Below are 24333 nucleotides of genomic sequence, written 5' to 3'. Positions count from 1 at the left end.
AAAATTTTAAAAAGTATGACTTGATCTGTATTCAGACTCCATAGTTCTTTCTCTGGCATTTTCCATCACAAGTTTCTATCACTGCAATATACTTGTTTGTCTCAAGAGAGGGCTTATATTTGGATGAAATTAGAAAGGACCTTTGAATCATTTTGTGTGGCTAGTGCTTAAATCTCCTTGGCAATATCCTTAAAATGTAATTTGTGCACAGGTGTATGTTTTGATTTGTGTAGAATTACTCTTGTCATGGTTCTTCATACATCCTACTGAACTTTTTGTTGAAAAAGAGATTTCTACAACTTTATTCTTGGTCTTACATTCTATGCCTCTATTGGAATAGGCTCTTACCTTCTATTTGGGAAGATGTTTGTGGATAATAATGATGTGGGGGAAAAAGAAAATGTTGTCAATGAGGCATTTTTAAAATATACAGAAGAGTCCTAAAAAAAATATACAGAAGAGAGCAGAAGGATGTTCACAAAACAGACAATCAAGGCAGTTTGTTATTATCATGTTAATTTTAATATATGCTTTAAAAACCATAACTGATTATTCAATTCAATAAGCATTTTTAAACAAATACTATGTGTCAAACACTGTGCTAAGTTTTTAAAACTTAAAAACTTTAAAACAAAGATCATCAAAATTCATGAAAAATTACAAGAGAGATGCACACTCAAAAATTTTTTTGGCTGCTATTTTTTTTCAGGATGGCACACTGAATTATAAATCAAATTTAAAATGATACACAAATAGTTATCAATAGGAAAGGACAAAAATGACTTAATCAGGATTTTATTTTAATTTATTTTATTAAAGATTTGTTGTACAATTTTTCCCCATCTTACTTCCCTCCCCCACCCCCCACAGAAAGCAATTTGTCAGTTTTTACTTTGTTTCCATGTTGTACATTGATCCAAATTGAGTGTGATGAGAGAGAAATCATATCTTTAAGGAAGAAACAAAAAGTATAAGAGATAACAAGATCAGACAATAAGATATCTGGTTTTTGTCCTAAATTAAAGGGAATAGTCCTTGAACTTTGTTCAAACTCCATGTTTCTTTATCTGGATACAGGTGGTATTCTCCTTAATCAGGATTTTAAAAAGGAGTTTTTAAACTCGTTTTTAAACTCGTTTTTTAAGTTTTTAAAAAGAGATGGTTTTGGCCCTTAAGGAACTTACATTCTTTTTTTAAATTGATATTTTATTTTATTTTTCCAATTACATATTATGAAAGTTTTTCAACATTCATCCATATGGATATGCATATTTATGAGTTACATAATATCTTTTCACCTTTCCTTCCTACCCATCTCCCCTCAGTGGTGAATAATATGGTAAACATTGTACATATACATTTGTGTTAACATGATTATAGATTAATCATTTTCTATATGACAAATTAGGACTAAGGGAACCAAGAGATAGGAAAGAAAACCATAAGAGAAATTTTTAAAAAGTCAACATAGTGTTCATTCATTATTTTGCTTTTCTTAATTTGGATATGGATAGCATTGTCTGTCTTCCAGGGTTGTCCTCACTCTCTAAACTGCTTAGAGGAGCTACATCCATCAAGGCTGATGAACTCACAATGTTGTTGATGATGTGTACAATGTTCTCTTGGTTCTACTCCCTTTGCTCAGCATCAGTTAGTGTAATTCTTTCCATGCTTCTCTAAAAAAAGGAGTTTACATTCTAAGAACACACAAAAGGAAACTGGAAATACTAAATGCCCCAGGAGGTAATTGACTTGGGGAATTTTGTTCTCCAAGTCTAAGTCAAGTAGAGCAGTTGATGGAAAATAGGAGTTACCAGGAAGCTATCCATCAAGCAAAGTTGGAGAGGAGTTTAATGTTCCTCCTTATTGGAGGAGGTTTACTGTTCCATACAATCTTTTTTTTTTCTTCTTTGACTGTGAATATGATCATATGTTTTAATGTCTGTCAATTTTATAATGTAAAAGGAAATTTAAAAAAATTCCCCCCTACATCTAACTCTACTACCATAAACTATTCCAACCCCTATGATCTTTAGATTTTGAATCCTAGAACTTTAGAATTAGAATGAACCTTTGGGAGGCCATTATGAAATCTCCTTGACAATATCCCTAACATGTAATTTGTGAGGTATAATATATACATGTTTTAATTTATGTAGGATTGTCCTTGTCATTGTTCTTCATGCATCCCACTTAACTTTTCTTTGAAATAGAGATTTCTTTCAATTCTCAATTATACCCTTATTCTTAGTCTTACATTCTAAGGAATAGAATGGGAATAGACTCTTACTTTTCCCCCCCTTTCCAAAATCTCTCATATTCAGTAGAGTTTAGCATTCCAGACCTGGTTCTATATTAATTACCTGGACAAGTTAATTGCTTACTCTCCTAAACTATGTTCATGCCAAGCCTTCTGTACACCAACCATCATTTCTATCTATCAGTACCTGGTACTCTACCTCTGGAACTATCCCCAATTTTGATAGGTGATTTTTTTCCCCTTATCTTGCTAGTACCAAGGTCTCTACCTCACTCTTCAGTCATCTCTCTGCCATGACTCCTCCACTTCTATCATCTATTAAGTGTATGTGTGCCATGCCCCCAATCGTTTCTATTTTCATTTACATGCTATCTTCCTTCATTAAATGTAAACTATTTGAGAACAGGAACTGTTACCTGCCTGCATTTGTAGTGCAAAGGTATCAAAGATGCAATCTATTTGCAGCCCACCATATTCTCAAGTTCTGCAGGAACCAGATTAAAATGTAACTTGAAAATGTTTAACAAAATAAAATATAACAAAACATAAATAATATTAACATATAATTTTCTGTGGTTTTTTGCAAGACAATGGGGTTAAGTGACTTGCCCAAGGTCACACAGCTAGGTAATTATTAAGTGTCTAAGGTCAAATTTGCCCTCAGGTCCTCCTGACTCCAGGGCTGGTGCTCTATCCACTGTGCCACCTAGCTGCCCTAACATATGATTTTCTAAGCTAATATGAGGGCTGCAAGGAGGTTTATATATGAATTGGTACCCTCCATTTCTATTTAGACATGACAGCTCTGTTTTTTAGAGAAAAGCTAGCCCAACTTACTTGGTAGGACCTTAATAGTTGCTATGACTACCATTGCAGGGTTAATGTTTCACAATTATTCAATAGCATAATTTACTGGGTATTAGACATTAATCTTCACATCAGAGAATATATATGATCCATAACTCAGGTACTCCTGTTCTGGAATGACATGGAGCCTCAATTCATCCTGGGAGTGACCTAAATTAAAAAAGGGGGAACATAGGCTTTTTTCATTTTCCTGGCTCATTATATCCTTAATCATTCTCATAGAAGAATCCTAGGGAAAATCCCTATACAAAGCTTAGGTAAGATTCATATCTCCAGTGTCCCTCCCTAAAAGGGAGTAATGGAGCCCCTTCTAGAAAAAAATATTTAAAGTAAAAAACAGGTGTCAAGTGAGATGAGCAGAACCAGAAAAACTGTATACCCTAACAAGCAACATGGGGGCAATGATCAACCTTGATGGATTCACTCATTCCATCAGTGCAACAATCAGGAACATTTCGGGCTGTCTGCAATGGAGAATACCATCTGTATCCAGAGAAAGAACTGAGGAGTTTGAAGAAAGACCAAGGACTATTACCTTAAATTTAGGGAAAAAACTGATATCTTATTGTCTGATCTTGCTATCTCTTTTACTTTATGTTTCTTCCTTAAGGATATGATTTCTCTCTCATTACATTCAATTTGGATCAATGTATACCATGGAAACAATGTAAAGACTGACAAACTGCCTTCTGTGGGGGGTGGGGGGAGGGAAGTAAGATTAGAGGAAAAATTGTAAAACTCAAAATAAATAAAATCTATTAAAAACAAAAACAGGTGTCAGATAGAGAACAGTATTTACTTCCTCTATTCCTCCAAAAAAAGTGCTCAAAAATACTCAGTACAGCATCCAGGACACATTAAGCACTTAATACAAGTTCTATATATTTGTCTATTGTTGTTATTATTCAGATGCATCTGACTTTTTATAACCTTATTTGGGATTTTCTTGACAACAATAACTGAAGTGATTTCCCATTTCCTTCTCAGCTCATTTTACAGATGAGAAAACTGAGGCAAATGGGGTTAAGTGACTTTCCAGGTCTAATGAGTTTTGAACTCAGGAAGATGAGTCTTCCTGACTCCAGATCTGCCACTCTATATACTGTGCCACATAGTTGCCTCTATTTAACTATTTAACAAATATTTTAAATACAAATAATAATCTATCACCATCATTATAATTTCCCCTCAAATATAAAAACATTTTATGGAAGTGTTAAACAGACACTTCACTTTCATTTCAGGCTTAAACTCTCTGAGTTTCTCACAAGGTCAAGTTCTCCCTGGCAGCTAGGCATAGCTCTTTAGTTTTCCCTATTAGGTACAGAATGATTCTTTCAGTGATCGTCTCCAAAAAAATGGTGCAGGTTTCAGGAAACACCTCTCACCAGACAGCCAGAACCAACTTGGGAACCCAGGGACTTATAGAATGATTAACAATATTAAAACATCCATCTCTCAGGATTGCTGCCTGCTACTTGCAGAAGGGGCAACCATGCAGGCAAACACATGTCCTCATTGTCATCCTCAATTTTTCTGGAAAGATAGGAAAAAAAATCCTTTCCCTTATGCTCTAGAAGACTAAGAGAATGTTAACATAGTCCCAAAGTGATGTGATAAAAAAACAAAAGAGGAGAACCACTCTTCTACTATTTTAGAACCTACTGGGATTTGGAAATTCTTCCTGATTGTTTGTAGGTGAATCATCTTCTACAGAATATGTCACTGGTATCAAAACTTATCCGCTAGGTGGTCCAGTGGATAGAGCACTGGCTCTGGAGTCAGGACAACTTGAGTTCAAATCCAGCCTCAGACACTTAATAATTGCCTAGATGTGTGACCTTGGGCAAGTTACTTAACCTTGTTGCCTTAAATAAATATTTTTTTTAAAAAAAGAAGGGAAAAAAAATCACAAAAATTTAATCTGCTTAGCAAAGGTTAGCCTTTCCTATTACAGGTTAACTGAATGTAGTAAGAATGAAAGGGCCTCAGGTGTAGGGAAGCCCCATTTATGGCAAGGTCTTTGAACCTCTTTTGCCTTTACTCTTCTCCAATAAATTTCTGCTAAGAAAGGAAGCAGGAAGTTATGACTGGAGACTAGTCTGAATAGAGATAAAAAGCCAGAAGTACATCTATCTGTTCCTTTACTATTTGTCTAGAATTCCATCCAGCTTCTGATCACTTTGTCATTTTGGGAGGAAGCTCTATGTTCAGGGTTTGACCCCTTTCCCATCACATATCAGTTCCACCATGAATGAATTTAAAGAATAACAAAAGGGGTGGCTAGGTGGCGAAGTGGATAGAGCACCGGCCCTGGAGTCAGGAGTACCTGAGTTCAAATCCGAACTCAGACACTTAATTACCTAGCTGTATGGGCTTGGGCAAGCCACTTAACCCCATTGCCTTGCATAAAAAAAAAAGGAATAACAAAGAAAATCTGTTTATCCAAATTGGTAGCAAAACTAAAAGCAGAGAAATTATTCAAAGGAAAATATGTATCAAACAATACAGAATAAAGGAACTCTCTCAGTAGGAACAAGATAACTCAGTTTAACTAAAAGAAAGTATCCAGGAACTTTTCCAAGAGGAAACTCCCTGAAGTCTCTTCCATCTTCTCTCTCAAAGCTGGAAGTCAGAAGTATCTAAAGCTACTCACCCCTTGATAAGTCCCCAAAGAGGACTTGAAGGAAACTAGGAAAGTCTGGAACTCTCCCTGCTTTTTACAGCCCCAACCTGCCTCTCATGCAAGTCATAGTATTCATATTGACCAGTATATAAGAAGAGAGTCTCATACCAATGAACAGTGGGAGAAAGGTAACATCAATTTCATAGGATCATGGATAAAGACCTGGGAAGGATTTAAAAAATCATCTAGTCCAACCTTCTCATTTGACAAATTATAAAAACAAAACTAAAATTAAGACCCATAGATTTAAGTGAGAGGTTGAACTTGAACCTAAATCATCTGCTGCCAAAGTTCTTCGTATGGCTCCATGCTATTTTATTTGAGGGTGGTTATATTTTCTATATTTCTGATTAACCACAAAATGTCTCAACTAGAAGGAAAGTTAGAAGTCATCTCCTTCAATTCTCTCATTTTACTGATCCAGAACAGTAGCATAATTTTGGCACGTTAGTGCCAGAACCCAATTTTCTTTATTTCTAGTGCTGACTGTGGAGTATTTCTAATTTATCTTTGTACTCAGAAGCAAAGAGGACTACACACAAGCTCACAAGAGTGAGCTGGATAGAGATCAGCTTGAGCCAGCAAAACAGAGCTAATTGTTAAATTTTCAATGTGAGCATTTAGATTTTGGAAATCAGTGGAAGCTAGAAATCAGGTCTTGAATTAATGTTTTATTGATTGTCTACACTTATGAAGGGGATGAAGAAAGTGTGAATACTGCAGATTATTCTCCAATTTGTATCCTGCTTTTTCAAACAGCACATACAGCTGTGTGTGAAGTATTTAGGAATTTTGGCACAATCCAGTTCTGTAATTTTGTTGGTATGAAGAATTCCTAATGAGAAAAATTACTCTGTTGATGCAGGTCAAAAATTGTTCTGCAACTTCCCCTCTTGGTTTTGGCCACTGAGAGGTAAAGTATCTCACCCAGGGTGACATAGTCTAGCCTTTAACAAGTACACAGTTCAAATCTGCCTCAGACGCTTATTAACTACTTAGCTGTGTGATCTTGGGCAAGTTGCTTTACCCTATTGCCTTGCCAAAAAATCCCAAAAAATAAATAAATAAAAATAAATTGTTAAAATGTGATTTCCTGTAGGTTAAATCTGTGCTAATAGCCAAGTTCTTTAGGGGGAAAAAAATTCCTGTCAAAGGCTAGACATGAAACCATATTTTCCTCACTCTGAGGACCACCTCTAGATTCATAACAGCAATATTCCACCTGCCTATGAAGTATAGTTTGTATATAAATAGACACACATTCAATTATTCTAGAAATTCAGTCACTTTGGTTTCTGGTTCCTCTTGCTTCATGGAACAATAAGCCAAGTTGTCTATATCTCTTTGGGTCTCAGTTTCTTCATCTGTAAGATGAGATAGAGTAGATAATCTCTGAGATTCTCTCTTCTAAATCTAAAACTCTCAAATGCTTAAGAGGTTACATGTTCCAAGGGTATTTTAATGGTAACAGGACATTTCTTGGAACTGAAAAACTTTAATGCCAAAGGAAAAAACTGTCTAATGATGGTGTCAGGTATCTTGGTATACCTGTTGGGGAGGTTATGAAGCAAGGGGTCCTCAAGAGAGACTAATCAAGCAACTGTCTATGTAAAAGACTATCCTTGTTAAAAAAAAAAAAAGGTGGGGGCAGAAGAAATCCTTAAATGACAATCCAAGGAAAAGTCCACAATGACCCAGCAGCAGCTAAATAGTCCTGACCTATTTCTAAAGAGTTCTTTGACTAGATCTACATAGTTGCTGCTATGAAACTTACACATAAGCTAAGGAAATTTTTTAAAAGGCCAACTATTTACAGCATGCAGAAAAAAAAGAAAAAATACTATATTTGGGATCAGAGGCCCTGAGTCTAAATTTTGGTTTCATTGTATGATTTATCCTCTCTAAGCTCATTTTCCTCAGTTGTTAAAAGATAGTTTAGGACTAAATGATCTGGTAGGTTTCTTCCATGTCCAAATTCTCTGATCCCATTGTACTATAAAAGAGTTAAGAGGCATCACACTGTTTGGTTTTTTTTCTTAAGCATCCCATTTCCTTAAAAAAATAAGCTTACATTTAGGTATGCTTTAAAGCTTACAAAATGACTTTTAAATATCATCTCATTTGATCTTCACCAAAACCCTGGGAGGATAATACTACTTTTAAATCCATTTACAGATAGGGAAACTGAGACAGACAGAGGTTAGGTGTCACCTAGAAAGTATCAGAGGTTGGATTTTAACTCAAATATTCCTTAGTCCAAAGGTTCAGGGTATTATCCACTAGCCTCCTAGCTCTGTGAATAGTATTGTCTTTCCAGTAAGGTTAGTATCAGGTGCTAAAGATTGGTTTTGAGAGGGGATTCAAAGCTTCTCACCTGGTGCCTCTTAGGCAACCTCAAACTCCCTGGCTAATAGAGATTTGCTGGGGTGGGGGTAAAGGGAGTAGGGAATACTTTAGTTGAACTGTAGAACTATGCAGATTCCCAATTTTCCTAGGCCTCAATTGCTGAGAGAGCCTTGGACTGTACCTTCCTCTTCTTCCTAGAGGGATTCTGTGAGCCCCCTAGCTTGTGCTCCTTTTGCTTGCCCCATTCTCTTTCTGAACCAGGTGTTCTCAATGAGCCTCAGAAGGGATGGTATGTGTCCAGGCACCACCTGTGAGAGATGGGGCGGGGGAACAGAGGGAAACCTTGCATGCGCACAGCCTTCTCTACATAAGTTCAAGCCTGAGAGCTGAGCGCTCTGTGGTTTGTCTGCTGTGAACCATGTGGAGGAGGGCCTTTGGAGTCAGCCCAACTCGGGACCCTAAAGGGAGATGGTGAGTAGCGCAAGATGTATGGATTCTTAATTTGACTTCTATGAATGGAGTTTTTGAGGTCTGTGAACTTGGATGTGGGAAAAAACAAACCAAATCCATGCACATCTATATGTTTACCAATCTTTATTTTCCTTTGTAATCCAGTGCATTTTTGTTTTATGCCTTTAAAGCTATCATTATGGGAAATTATTCATAGGCTTCATCAGAGTGCTAAGGGGGTCCATGATAGATAAAATGAAGAAAATTAGAGGTGCCCTTCTTAGTGTTCTCTCACTGAACCAAAGTCTCTCTTTTCTCCACAGCCCCAGGCCACAACTTCCCTGGCTTTTCTGCCTTGTGACCCTGGTAACCTCTGCAGTGGTTGGTAACTTCTCAACTACCAGCTTCCCAGGTACTTTGGTTGCTGTTTCTCCTTTCCTCCTCTCTGTGTAATAGAGAGGCCCCTAGTAAGTGTAGGTAATCCCTTTCACTCTTCCTCCCATATCTAGGTTGAAATTCTCCCCTGAACCTAAGGATGGTGGTGTGGAATCAACTGTATATTATTCATTCTCTTCTGGTTTCTAGGCACAGTCATTTGTTATGATGATGAAGTGAAGATTGAATTTCCTGAAGATCTTGGCAACAAGTCTTGGCAAGCATCTGTGGTTGGTAGGTCTTGCTGTTTAGCTCATTGGACTCACCTACTGATGGCTCATCAAGACAGAGCTTCTACAAACATTATTTTGGTGTCTATCCATGCAGTACCTTACCCTAGGATACAAAGATGGGATAATGACAGGCCCTGAATTGAACAAGTTCACTGGGTTATCTGTAAAATTTGTAGTAGTTGAAATATCTGAAAGGTAGGACAGTTTCTATAAAGCTGAGGAAGACTTGGGGATGGGGAGAGTTAGCTTCCATGGTGGAGATGTCCCTTTGTGCCTTTCCTGGAAAAGATAATTTGCCTCTATGAGCTATGCCTCTGGGTTAGTGGACATTTAAAAAAATATTACCACTGATTAATCAACTTAGTAAAACAATTGGATTGAGCCTTTTTGTAGGGCAAATTCTCTATTGAATAATATCCATAGTGAAATAGTTTGCTGAAACATCTGTGGTGCTCTGGGCCTTTTTCTTTCTTTTTTTAAAGTTTTTCTTTAATTACATGTAGAAGTAACTTTCAATATTCTTTTTCTGTAAAATTTCCTCCCTTCCTTCCATCCCCCCCCCCCAAGATGGCAAGCAATCTGATATAGATTATGCATTGGACCTTTTTCTGATCACCTCTCTGGTTCCTCTAGATTCTTTTGGCAATGAAATCTTAAATTGTACCCATATTGTGAACTTGGAAAACCTCATCTTGAAAGCCCCATATGAGAGTTGTGCTGAAATGATGGTAAGTATTCTGAGAAAATAATTGCACCACTTCTGAGTGGGAAGCTATTTTGGCTGTGGCAAAGGGGAGATTAGTGAGCCATGAAAACAGATGTTGGAATAAGTACTACAGCTGTTATCACAGGTGGCAGAGAAAAGCTATTAGCTCCTAATCAGTATTATAATGGGCAATGAGGCCTGTGATATTCATCAGCTAACAACTAATGCTCTGATTTTTTTTTTTTAGTGATTATCATTACTAATAAACTGAAGGATGCTATGTGTCCAAGGTATCCATGCTAGAAGCCATTTTTAAAAATTGATAATAGCATGCCATGACTAGAGGAAGGTTTAGCAGTGGTTCTAATTCTTCCACTTGCTAAGATTTCCTTTCTGACTTTTGTCTGCTAAATCAAGGGAATCACATTTAGATACCTAAATCCTATGATGCAGCTTTTTCTATACTTATAAAAACCTTGTCACTAATTATTTCATTTTTAGAGATAAAGAAACTGGGTCCCAGAGAACTTTCTTTCTGAAAGTTACACAGTTAATAAATAACACTAGTAGGTGAGCTAATATCAATTCTCTGATCAATGAATCATAGATTGGGCTAGAAGTTAACTTACAGGGCATCTAGTTCAGTCTCCTGATTTTTTTTTTTTTAAGTTTTACAAGGCAATGGGGTTAAGTGGCTTGCCCAAGGCCACACAGCTAGGTAATTAAGTGTCTGAGACGGGATTTGAACTCAAGTACTCCTGACTCTGGGTGGGTTCTCTATCCACTGGGCCACCTAGCTGCCCCCAGGCTCTTGATTCTTAGGGAACAAAACTACATTGGTTTGTAAAACTAAACTATAACTTAACATGCATCAGTTTGCATTCCTGCTGTTCTGGTGACACTAACCCTAATAGACTGAAATGAATTTGGACACATAATAGTCTTATTTACAACTCCCCATTATGCTATCTGGAAATGGTTATAGAAGAACATGCCTGGTTCCCTATAGAGGGAAGCAGAGGGGAAAGAATTTTAGATTGCAATAAGTTTGGGAGATTGATGTTTTGTCCTTCATTCTTGATAACCATGACATTAGCAAGGTGGTAGATACTGTGACACCCAAATAACTTGAATTTGAGTGAGGGGATGCTATGCAAAGTCATCAAACTCACTTTCTTCTCTGGAACCAACTGGGTCCAGTGACCTGATGGATCTGGATGACTGGAGATGGCTCTAGATGTATTTGGGAGACTAGCCTTTTAAAAGTTAGGTCTTCCCCAGGTCACAGTTTGAGGCAAAGCCCATTCAATCATTAAAGTTAAGTAAAAGATGAGAAGAGACCAAGAATGACATCTTTAAAAAATAATAATAAATTAGGAGTAGGTACTATTTTATTCTTTCCTTCCCTTTCCCTAATGGAAAAAAAATCACTGAATTTGTGAAGGTTCCATTTCAGCAAGGCAGAATAAAACATAGAAGCAGTTATCAAAGGTATTGTGTATGGTAATCAAAGACAATTCAAAAAGACTTGTGTCTAGAAACACTCCAGAAAAAGATCCGTGAGGTTTAAACTTATTTTCAGTTTTTTAAAAGTTATCTTGCATATTTTTCTCTAGTTTTTTCTACATTTTTATTTGATTCTTCTCTCAAAACATAACTCTCCTGGGGCAGTTGGGTGATGCAGAGAATAGAACACTGGCCCTGGAGTCAGGAGGACCTGAGTTCAAATCCAATTTCAGATGCTTAATAATTACTTAGCTATATGGCCTTGGGCAAGTCACTTAACCCCATTGCCTTGCAAAAGAAAGAAACATACCCAAACTATCCTGTAATGGTTTAACATGGTTATACATATAAGGCCTATGTTGAATTGCTTTGTACATTGGTTTGTAAAACTAAGGAGGGAGAAAAATATAAAATGCAAAACTCTGCAAGAATAGTTTGTTGAAATCGTCATTCCATGTAGTTGGAAAAATAAAGTTTAATTTTTTTTTTAGGTTTTTCAAGGCAATGGGGTTAAGTGGCTTGCCCAAGGCCACACAGCTAGGTAATAAGTGTCTGAGGTAGGATTTGAACCCAGGTACTCCTGACTTCAAGGCCAGTGTTCTATCCACTTAGCCACCTAGCTGCCCCCAAAGGTTTAATTTTTTTAAAAAGGTATTGGGCATGTTTTTTTTTGTTTTTTTGTTTTTTTAATGTAAGGCAATGGGGTTAAGTGAGTTGCCCAAAAATCACTCAGATAACTAAGTATCAAGTGTCTATGGTTGGATTTGAACTTGGGTCCTCTTGACTCTAGGTTGATACTCTATCCACTGTGCCACCTAGCTGCCCCCTGGAGATGCAATTCCAAAACTGATCATGGGAATATATACATGACAAAAGTCTAATTGTAGGTCTATCTTTGTGTACTTAAATTAAGAAGCCAAATATTTACTAGAATATTTGATTATGAGGGAAGGGGGAAGAGGAATATGAAATGCAAACTTCAGTGCCACAGAAGACCTGTCAGAAGGTTCAATCTCAGATTATTTGAAAGAGCTTAATTTTTCATAGGACTTCTCACAATTTTCAAAAATTTCCTTCAAGTGGGGTGACTGGTTGCTTCCAGGACTGAAACTGCAAAATCTCTTTGGTTCAAGAGTTGTTGATAGTTGAGCCAACTATGTCTGGTGTTTTGTCTATTTTCAGCATGGTAGGTATCAAGTGAACCTCAAATTCCTGCCTAACAAGACAATGAGCAACCAAATTATAACCTACCAGGTCACCTGTCCTGCGACTCAAGGTGATGAGGTTCTAGATGAAGTTTTAGCAGCCACAAACTGCACCAAGGATTTCATGTCTGTGAGTATGGCAATTATCTGATCATCCTTTTTAGCTTGTTGCTTTCAAAGGACCTCTCCCATAATTTTTGGCTTATTTTATGCATGTGATCTCTTATGGGTTTTGTTTTGAAATTCTGTTACACCTACTGGGTAGGAAGCAGTATGAAGGCAGGGACTGTGCCTCCATACTCTATCCAAACACTGTAAAGAAATAAGAATTTGAAAAGCCTAATCGATGTGAGTTTACAGCTATTCATCTGAGTCTAAAGTTGAGGCCAGGTGTCATCTTTTTAAGGCTAATAAAACAATAGACTAAGGATTGTGAGACTTGCCTACTTTCCTCATTTGTAAAATTGAGATAATAGTACCTATCTCCTTAGATTATTGTGAGGCTCAAATGAGATAAAATATATACAGGTTTGCAAACCTTAAAACTTTTTTTTATAAAAAGAATAGCTATTATTGCTCAGGGTGATGGCTAACTGGTTTCAGAGTCACTATCCTGGGGAAATTGCTTCTTTCTCTAGGCTACCAGTTCTTTAATTGAAGGTGGGATGGGGGAGGGGAATAAGGTAGCCTTTCTATAGTGGATTTTTTTAAAAATTATTTCCTGAACACAACTACAGGATTTAAAATTAAAATCGTATTTATCTCCTTCCTGGCTATGGATGAACCCTTCGAGGATTTTAGGCACCTTAAAGATGAGGTTTTTTTTTTTTTGTTTTTTTTTTTTACCTCTAAGATGTTAAATTCTGTAATCCAACACCAGTAAGCATTTAAAAGTCTTCTATGGGCTAGGCACATAAGTACAGAATAGAAGACTGAGGTACAGAAACTCATTTACTGATACATTTAAATAACTTGATACTAAAAGACTAGATTCCAAGTTCTCAGTCTAATGATTTTTCCCTCTATACCATGTTTCCATTTTTGTGGTTAGAACCTCATAATTTCATAGGCAAATTGACTTAGAACTTTGTGGTCCAATGGAAATATACTGGACTTCCAGCCAACAATAAATGGGTTCACATCTTGCCTTTCATACATATTAACCTGGACAGCTTGGGCAAATCATTTCATTTTTCTAAGCTTTAATTTCTTCCTCTGTACAATGGTGCTAATAACTTATAGATTCTACCTTATAGATTTGTGTGGATCAAATGTGCAAAAACAGGGCTGTGTAAACTTTAAGAATTATGTAACTATTATATACATCTTTTTTTCTTTAGAAACTAGCATGACTTTTTTTTTCTTCCAGGTTTCATTTTCACAGATTGTACCCAGTTTTGATGATGAGACTATGGTATGGTTTTGTTTTAAATTAAGGACTTATAGCTTACATTTATTTATGGGCATGAGCTTATTAAGGGCTTTAAGGATAAAATAGAATATGAATTAATAGGTTTAACTTTGCCTATAATATTTAACTTAGGTACCAACATCTAAGTAGGCTTTTTGATTTCAGGATAGAGAACCTCAGATGGCTTGGACTGTCACTGTGGGTGATAGCCCCAAAGTACAAACATTTACTCTTCAGGAAGCCATACAGCAAGGCTACAGTTTCATCCTTGAGAGCAATAAGATCATCTTGCGAGTTTCCTTCAATGCTTCTGGAGTCCTGCACTATGAGGTGTGTGTGCACACTTATGTATGTGGTAAAAAATATTCTTAGTTACAAAGCAGATAACATTTGAAGTTCTTCTATGAAAGAGCTTTTTTACTTTGTTTTAGTCTGAATTTGGGATTTCATTAATTATGGATTACTCTAGGCATATAACCCCCTTTCAGCAATGTGAATAAAGATTACCAACTCATTTTTAGAATTTGCTTCTCTAAGTGACTTATCCATAAATAACCAGCGTAAATCAGTACTTCAACCCAAACTGAGTCTTTCTGACTCAAAGTTTGGCCCCTTGTTCATCAGCTTTACAGCTATAATGAAGAAATCTAGTCTTGCTCATATTTTGTGAAGACCAGTTATACCCACCAATCACTAATTCATACCTTTGTAATTTCTATCTCATTGGTGTTCTTTCTTTAGCAACAGAAAATTATGTGCTCAGATAAGTTTTCATGCTTATTCAATGTTAAATGCTTAGCAAGACTAAGTGTTCTAATTTTGTGAACGTATCAAGTACTCAGTTGCTCACCTACAGAGAGCCATTAAATCCAAATGATTAAGCTTTGCCTTATCTAAACTCCAATGCATTTGCAATATGAACTAACCATACTATTGATGGCTGAGATAAAGTCATTTTGAATTGAATTGAACTTTTTTTCTTTAACAGCAAGAAAACAATCACCTATATGCTGTAGCTCTCAAGCTTACTTATGGACCTTCTGAACAGAGGCTTACCCTCTCATCCCGAATGATTTGCATATTAGGTGAGGCCACTGGAAGTCCATACACTTTTAGATGAAGACTTAAGATTGACATAAGCAGTACTGATTTTTTTTCCAGGTCCAACCACTTGTAACTCAACATACATGTCCCTTACTATACCAGAGTTTCCAGGGACATTGACAGCCATAAACGTAGAGAATCAGGATCCCATGAATATGTCAAAGACAAGTGGTACTGTCATAGAGTCAAGAAATGGCTCAAGACTATACTTCAACAAAAGAATTCTGAAATCTAAAGTAAGTTGCTTCTGTTTTACATGATATTACATGTATAACTGAGTATTATAGGTTTGCTTTTCCAAGAAGTAGGAGGGAAGGAGAGGTTTTGGAAATTTTTTAAAATGTTAAGATTTTTAAAATGTAATTAAGAAATATTTAATGAAATAAATAAAAATATATTTGAAATCATCCTTTAAATGGGGACAACTTCTAGCTTCTAGTATTTCCTTTCAAAGGAAGAAAGGATTAAGTAATACTTCTATTCTGGTGACTTGAAGGAATTCAGACCTCCCTCATTAGCATGAAGAGATTAGACTAAATGTCTACACCTAAGGTCACCTATAGTCCTAAAATGCCAGGAAGCTACTTTGTTGACTATCTAATTTCCTATGGTATAAAAGATTCAAACATCATAATGACTCTGTGATACAGTAAATAACTTATTCATTCTGAATGAATTTTTCTGGTAAACTAAGGTCTTATACCTCTCCTTCACTCCAAATAGCAAATCTTCTATTTTCTATCCTCAATGGAAATCCATCCAAAATTTCCTATTGCAGCAGAGAAGTCTTTTGTTGAAACTTTGTTGTACTATCATCATTGGTCTTTATTAGAGGTATAGTACAAAGCTTATCCTTATAGGGTCACTTGTCACTTATTGGATGTCCTTGGACAAGTTGTATAACATTTCTGGTCTTCTATGTCCTCAACCACAGGATAAAGAAATTGGACCCAATGGTATTTAAGGTCACTATTTTTTTTTTTTTAAAGATTTTATTCATTTTGAGTTTTACAATCCCCCCCATCTTGCTTCCCCCCCCCCCACAGAAAGCAATTTGTCGGTCTTTACATCGTTTCCATGTTGTACATTAATCCAAATTGAATGTGATGAGAAATTATATCCTTAAGGAAGAAAAATAAAGTATAAGAGATAGCAAGATCAGACAATGAGATATCTGGGGTTTTCCCCCCTAAATTAAAGGTAATATTCCTTGGTCTTTGTTAAAACTCCACAGTTGTTTCTCTGGATATAGATGGTATTCTCCATTGCAGACAGCCCAAAATTGTCCCTGATTGTTGCACTGATGAACTGAGAATTGTTAAGGTCACTCTTAACTCTAAATCTAGACTCATGAGTAAAGAGTATTCAGTGATATAGGGACCTGTAATATGTTTTGCCACAGTTCCTTGACTCAATGGACATTTCTCCTCACTTGGACTGTCCAGACACTTGTTTAACACTACGGTCTAGATAAAGAACCAAAACAGACTTTTCCCCTCTATTTTAGACATAGCAAGTAGCTTTTGACAACTATTGCTCACTTGCACATATTACCAGAATGTCCAAATGGGACAATCATTGGAGATAATGGATTTCAACCTCTTCGTCTTAGATAAGGAAAGTGAATGTGAGATGCCCAAAATCGCCTAAGTTGAATGTTTGAGCCAGGAATTAAAGTCAGGCCTTCTTGCTTCTGCTCTCCCATGCTTGTCTTTCTGGATCTCTGATAAATGTGGTGATAAGTATGGAAAAGGAAAGGAAGTTGATCTGGTATTGCTATATATAGTCTCTACTTTTACCCAGTGTCTTATCTTTGACCTTGGATAGGACTTAGGACATTGAACTGATACATCATTGTACTAAAGGAAATAAGCAGTTCTTCCCCTTAAGAAGTCTCCAGATATAACAAAATGATCTAGATCCCTTGACCTGGTGATTTAAAATAAAAAAATAAAGCCAACACCACATCAAAAAGCAAATCCTAAAACATCCTAAATTTTGCCTTCAGTGATGACCTCTGATACCTCTTGCTAACCCTGGTAACTAGTTAAATTATTCTCTTTTCAGGTATCTGAGAATGGTGCAGGTATTCAGTTTTACTTGCCTTCAGTAAAACTAACTTTTCAGTATTTTGGAGAAATGGTATCTGTGATTATCTATCCTGAATCCTGCGAATCACCTATTTCAGTAGGTAAGGATATGATTTGATATTGGCTTTGTCATCTTGCCATGTTTTTCCTCTTCTCCATTCTGGCCATACCAGTCTATATCAATTGAATTGCCCAAGATTGAAGAATGTTAAAATTTTATCAATAGATAGACTCTTAAGAAGTCTCAAGGCAACATTTTATCTTGCAAGACTCTTCCCCAATGGGAAGAGATAAAGAAATAAGAATTTACAAAGTACCTACCATGCTAGATAATGTGGGAAAAACACTTTACAATTACTGTTTTATTTGATCCTCCCCATAACACTGGGAGGTAGGTAGTGTTATTTCCTTTTTGTTATTGAGGAAACTGAGGTTGACAGACTAATTGATTTGTCCATGGTTCCATGATAAATGTATCTGAGGCTGGATTTTGAAGTGTTCTGACTACAGATCTATGTCCTTATTTTTTTCTTAACTAAGTAGCTGACAAGTTAGTGTCTTATAAAGCTTTAGTAAATTTTTCCTTTCTATAAACTAAAGTTACTGATGGTACATGTACCCCGGATGGCTTTATGAACTTTGAGGTCTACAGTCATCAAACGAAGCCAGCCTTGAACTTGGACACACTCCAAGTGAGAGACTCAGCCTGCCAGCCAACTTTGAAGGATTCTTCTATGGGAATGGTTCGTTTTCACATACCTCTGAATGGGTGTGGAACAAGAGCAAAGGTTAGTAATGTAGTTAAAAGGTAAGTAATAAGAGACTGAGACCTGGCCCTTCAAGTTAACCAGTTACTAATAAACTCTTCCTTAAACTGTCCTGAAGTTTGAAGGGGACCAAGTCATCTATGAAAATGAAATACATGCTCTTTGGTCAGATCTTCCCCCAAGCAAAATTACTAGAGACAGTGAATTCAGGTAAATATTAGATTCCCTTGAGGTCAATATTAAGTCAAATTGTTTAACCTGGAAACACTTACCTTTCATGTCTTCCCTCCCCAACCCTTGCCCTTCTCTAGTCTGACAGTAAGATGCTATTACAGCAGTACTGACCTTGTAGTCAGGACAAATATCAGCAGTCCTCCTCCTCCAATTGTTTCAGTGAAACCAGGACCACTTTCTTTAATTCTTCAAATCTATCCAGGTAAGAATAACACACATGCTTCTGATCAGCATAATTACATGATCCTTGAACTTGACAAGACAAATTTCCATTTGTTTACTCTTCCATAAACTATGCATTTCAGTCCCTGTTGACAAAGTGACCCTTGCCATTTTGATTTTATACAATCCTGGTTATGTTTGAATTTGAATATCTATTGTCAGTGGTATTTATTATCAACAATACTAGTTCATCATAATACTAATAACCTTGTTGTGCTGCAGGATTTGTAAAGCAATTTACATGTTGTTGCTTTGGTTCTTGCAACAAACATGAGTATTATTTTTTAGAGGTAGTTGATGTTACAATTAGAGTGCTAGGCTTGTAGTTGGGAAGACCTGAGTTCAAATAGGGCCTCTCACTGTAACTCTGGGCAAGTAATTTATTCTCTACTTATGTTATGTGTGTGTGTGTGTGTGTATATATATATATATATATATATATATATATAGATATATATATATATATATATCTATATATATATATATCTCAAAATAGTGCCGTCTCCTAGAATTCTTATGAGGATCTATTGAGAATATTATTATTATTATTATTATTGTATCTTTATCAAACCATTAACCTTATTAAATTTTGTTATAATATATTAACATAAATATTATGTGGCATGATATAAATTATAATGACCAAAATTAAAAATAAAGTATAAATATCACTTAATGTGCTGCCTGATGCGTACTAAGCACTCTATATGCTTATTTCTTCCCTCCCCTATAATTATCCCATTTTATAGGTAAGAAAGCTAAATCTAAATGATGTGCCTCAGGTCACACAGCTAATAATTCTTTGAGGCAGAATTTGATTTTAGATCTTCCTGAATCTTATCTGGTATTCAACTATGCTACTTGATTTACTCCTATTTCTATTCTGGTCTTAAAACTATTCAAATAAACTATAAGAAATTTTTCCCCTCTCTCCTAGACAAGTCCTATCTGCAGCCTTACAGGGATGATCAGTACCCAATAGTGAAATACCTACGTCAACCAATTTATATGGAAGTACAAGTTGTCAATAGAAATGACCCAAATATCAAATTAGTCATAGATGATTGCTGGGCAACAACATCAGCTGACTCTGCCTCTCTTCCCCGATGGAATGTCATCATCGATGGGTAGGCCTATATAAAATACCTTAAGTCTTGGATTAGTACAGAATTCTGATGCTTAAATTAAGTCTACCTATGGAATAATGTCTTTCAGGTTCATAGGAAAGATAAAGTTGGACTGCCTTCCTTAAAATGAATGACTTAAAAAAAAAAAAAACACTTGCTAGACTCATGTTTTCAGCATTAGGGATAAAAAATTTTTTTTTTTTATTCTTTTGAATCTTAAAATTTTTCCCCTAATCTTGTTTCCTTCCCCCTACCCCTCCACAGAAGGAAGTCTGATAGTATTTACATTGTTTCCATGCTATAAATTTCTCAAAATTGAATATGTTAAGAGAGAAATCATATCCTTAAGGAAAAAAATTAAGATAACAAAATGACAAAATAGGATAATTTTTGAATTAAAGGTAGCCTTTTAAACTCCAAAGTTCTTTCTTTGGATACAGATGATATTCTACATCACAGATACTCTAAAATTGTCCCTGATTGTTACACTGATAGAATGAGCAAGTCCATCAAGGTTGATCATCACCCCCATGTTGCTGTTAGGATATAACAATGTTCTTCTGGTTCTGCTCATTCCATTCAGCATCAGTTCATGCAAATCCTTCTAGGTTTCTCTGAATTCCCATCTCTCCTGGTTTCTAATAGAACAATAGTATTCCATAGTGTTCATGAACCAGAACTTGTTCAGTCATTCTCCAATTGATGGACATTACTCAATTTCTAGTTCTTTGCTACCTCAAACCAGGCTGCTATGAATATTTTTGAACAAGTGATTTTTTTTAACCCTTTTTTTCATGATCTCTTCAGGGTATAGACCTAGTAGTGGTGTTGCTTCATCAAAGGGCATGCACATTTTTATTGCCCTTTGGGTGTAATTCAAAATTGCTCTCCAGAAAGGTTGGATCAGTTCACAGCTTAGGGATACAAAATTGAAACAAAAGGTCTCTGACTTCAAGGAGCCTACATTCTGAGGAAAACAGTATAAGAGAATGAGGGCAAGGGAAGGGAATCTTTCTCTACAAAAAAGGAGACTAAAGGGGAAGGTCTAGATAGACCCAATACATCCAGGAACTATGACTATTGATTTGATGTTGGATCATAGCACCAGAACTGAGGCATAGGGAGATATGAAAATGGGAAATATCAGTTAGTTGATAACGATGCTATGGATGAAGTGATGAGGAAAGGAGGGAGTAAAGCTTGATTAAGGATTTCTTGAAATGGTGGCTTATGAAAACAGAGCCCCAGTATAGAAGCTCTCCAAGGTCTAGTTTCCAAAGTGGGCAGTGGCTTTTGAAAGGCTCCCTGGCCTGATTCAAGATAGGGAGGGGATAGGTCATCAAGTGACGGATATCAAACATTTTTTTTTTTCCTTGAATGTAAGAGCATGCTCAGAGCTTGCATAGCTTGTGAGCATAGGACTTAGTTACAGTAACTGGAACATCACAAGTATTTAAGAAATGCCATCTACAGAGCAGTTATCTTCTGGAGTAGCCACTCCAAGAAATATAACTTGAAATAAATATGAACTTGTAATAAATCTTGAGATGGTATACATCAAATCCAGTGGTATCCAACCCAAATAACAATGGGAACCATTAATCCATGTATAAGGCTAGCCAGATCTCATACTGACTTACTCTAAAAATATGTTAACTATTTAATTTTATTTTGTTTAATATTTCTGAATTACATTTTAAGTATCTTGCCTCCTAGTTGTGATTACAAACTGGACAACTACCGCACAAAATTCCACCATGTAGGCTCTTCAGTGAACTATCCTAATCACTACCAAAGGTTTGAAGTGATGACTTTTGCCTTTGTATCTGGTGATCAAGCTCTCTCTAGCCTGGTAAGTGATCCAAGTTGCCTTGGCCCTCCTGTGAGCTGGGCTGTTAGACTAGCTAACTCCTTTGTTTTTCTCCTTCGTTTATCCTTTAGATCTATTTCCACTGCAGTGTCTTGCTCTGTAACCAGTTCTATCCAGATTCTCCTTTGTGTTCAGTGACTTGCCCTGGATCATCTAGGATGAAAAGGGGTAAATAATTTAGTGAATGGCTTAAATGTTTTTAAAGTTCTATCCTTCATAGCTGGTAAGACAACTGTTACAGATCTTTTGTGTTTTTCTTTAAGCTATCTCAAATTGAAAAGTCTAAGAAGTAGTTTTGGGGGGTAAATAATAATTTATTAGGTGACTAGATGATCAAACTGAAATCAATGATTCTTTCTAAAACCAAAGACCCAGCATTGAAACTGCTTGCATATTTAAATATCTTTAGAAAAGGGAATTATCCCTGGAGTGGAATTTAACTCTGGTTAACAACTAACGAGAGAGAGAATATTAAATGAAAGGTGGGCTTATTCTAATGAAGGGATTGGGGTGGACCATGACTTTGATCATATCACTCATGGACATAGAGTCCCCTCTACGCAGATCATTCCACTTCATTCCACTTCTAGCAATCTATACAAAAGATCCATTTTCCACCCAGTCCTACCTGAGAAGGACCATGGTGAGGTTACTATAGGAATTCCACCTACATAAAATAAGAGTGAAATGAATTTTGGAGCAAGATCAGAAATATCCTTGAAGCTAGGCTTTAAGCAGAAAAAGAGAATCTCTGGGTTGTATATAAAATTGGTTATTAAAAAGAAAATAACTTTTCTCACATCTTTGTTTTAAAAGCTCATTGTTGTCTTTGAGGGTACAACTAACACAGCTTCCAAGAAGGCTTTCCTGATTCAGCTAAGTGGAAGGGATTATGGGCTCTTTTTCTTCCTATTTTCTTTTGACTTTCCTAGAACATTTTGTTTAGATTTCTCCTTTGTGGCTCTCTAGACATTAATCTGTTTGTCATTCTCTGTCCTATAACCCAGACTACATTTCTCACCAAATAGGGCCTCCTTATCTTTGTCTACCCAACATTGAAAACAGTACCTATCACATCTGGTAGCTTTAAGATCTTTATTTTATTCACAATTACATATAAAGAACAACTTAACTTTTTTTTAAATTGAGTTCCAAATTCTCTCCCTCCCTTATTTTTCTCTCCCTGAGACAGCAATAGGTAATATATGTGTAATCATGCAAAACATTTTCATATTAATAATGTTGTAGCATGCCTTAAGAGATATTTTTCTACTTTAGATACATATTTACCTTACTTCAAGAGGTTCTTAACCTTGCCTTGTAAAAATATGGAGAGAAAGTTACTTACCTAGTATCATAAATTAGTTTTAAAAAAATTCTGAAGGCTAGCATCTTACTGTGGAACCATTGTTCTGAATTTGTTTTAGAGGCCATTGTTCATCAGTAAATCTTGACTTTTGGAAAAAGTGGTTATAATTTCAACTGGTATTAAGGGACACATTGCAACACTTAAAAACAAGATCAAAGTAGTAATATTTTCACTACCTCTACTACAATTGTTTCTAGTGGCATGCAAAGGACAAGGCTTGTTCTCATAAACCCATGTTCCAATCATTAATCTGAATGTCCAGATGCTAACACTAAATATTCCTGTCTCTCTCTATATATATATATATATGATGTATGAATATGCATGCATGGCTTTTTTTTTCTCTCTCCCAAAGATATCATTGAAGAAAAATCTACAATAACAAGTCTTCCTGGACCTGTGGTCTTGCTGTCAAATCGGGCCCCTTCATTTAGAGGTATAAACACAAGGAATCTGGAGAAAATCACTTTTATTTACTTGGTTTATTTAACTTTAGACTCAAATATTGTCTTGGGCTCAAATTCCTAAAGTTAACTATATTTGTTTTCAAAAATATTCATCTGATTAAGAATTAACTTCATGGGGCGGCTGGTGGCGCAGTGGATAAAGCACTGGCCCTGGGGTCAGGAATACCTGGGTTCAAATCTGGTCTCAGATACTTAATAAGTAGCTGTGTGGTCTTGGGCAAGCTACTTAACCCCATTTTCCTTGCCTTGCAAAAAACTAAAAACAAAATTACATTCTTTAGCACAGATCTTATTAACAAATGAAAACTTAGATAGGATTGATTCAGACAATTATTAGATATTTTAATACCATGATATGATATTCAGGTTGCCCAGAATATTTTAACTTGTAATTAACTGTGCTTAAGACTAACAGTGCTATTCTTTGCCATGGAAACTTTTTAAAGAATAGTGACTTTACCTTTTAATTAAAATCTGACTTGAATCTATTTGCCTTTTTAGGACCCACAGAAACTGAAGGGCATTGGTATGAAGGAACGAGTATTGTCTTGCAAATAGGGTCTATCTTAATGGCAGCAATATTTATTGTGGCGGTCCTTTTCCTGGTTAAATGCATTCCAGGCAGGACAAGAGCTATGAGTTAACAATTGAGCTTGCTTAATAAAGTCATCCAAACATGAGTCTTTTCTTCTTAAGAGTGTTCAGGGTTGGGGCTGCTAAGTGATGCAGTGGATAGAGCACTGGCCCTGGATTCAGGAGGACCTGAGTTCAAACCCGACCTCAGACACTTAATAATTACCTAACTGCTGTGTGACCTTGGGCAAGTCACTTAGCTTCATTTGCCTATCAAAAGCAAAAAAAAAGTTATCAGGGTTATAGTCAGCAGCACCTACACTGGAGACTTTTTACTTAATCGTTTTATCAGTATTTATACTAGGGGTAAAGTAGGATGGTTGTAGGACTTTTTTAACTAGAAAA

At 36.1% G+C, this 24333-nt stretch overlaps 1 protein-coding gene across 1 annotated transcript; it reads left to right on the top strand.

Moving 5' to 3' along the window:
- The first annotated feature begins 8577 nt into the window (after positions 1-8577).
- ZP2 (zona pellucida glycoprotein 2) lies at positions 8578-23999 on the top strand. The gene is made up of 18 exons (XM_074202868.1): positions 8578-8630; positions 8933-9021; positions 9195-9278; positions 9911-10005; positions 12672-12824; positions 14064-14108; positions 14271-14435; positions 15094-15190; positions 15267-15445; positions 17277-17400; positions 17900-18087; positions 18185-18276; positions 18378-18502; positions 19460-19649; positions 21366-21501; positions 21591-21687; positions 23244-23324; positions 23857-23999. The coding sequence occupies exons 1-18, from the start codon at positions 8578-8580 to the stop codon at positions 23997-23999; spliced, it is 2136 nt and encodes a 711-aa protein (XP_074058969.1).
- The last annotated feature ends 334 nt before the right edge of the window (positions 24000-24333 follow it).

Source organism: Macrotis lagotis, chromosome X (assembly GCF_037893015.1).
Source record: "Macrotis lagotis isolate mMagLag1 chromosome X, bilby.v1.9.chrom.fasta, whole genome shotgun sequence".
NCBI classification, from domain to species: Eukaryota; Metazoa; Chordata; class Mammalia; order Peramelemorphia; family Peramelidae; genus Macrotis; species Macrotis lagotis.
This window is presented reverse-complemented; position numbering and strand designations above follow the sequence as displayed.

Coding starts and splice junctions, on each gene's coding strand:
- ZP2 (XM_074202868.1), top strand. CDS start 8,578: ATGTGGAGGAGGGCCTTTGGAGTCAGCCCAACTCGGGACCCTAAAGGG. Junction 14,109..14,270: donor GTTTTGATGATGAGACTATG/GTATGGTTTTGT, acceptor TTTTGATTTCAG/GATAGAGAACCTCAGATGGC. Junction 19,650..21,365: donor TGGAATGTCATCATCGATGG/GTAGGCCTATAT, acceptor CTTGCCTCCTAG/TTGTGATTACAAACTGGACA.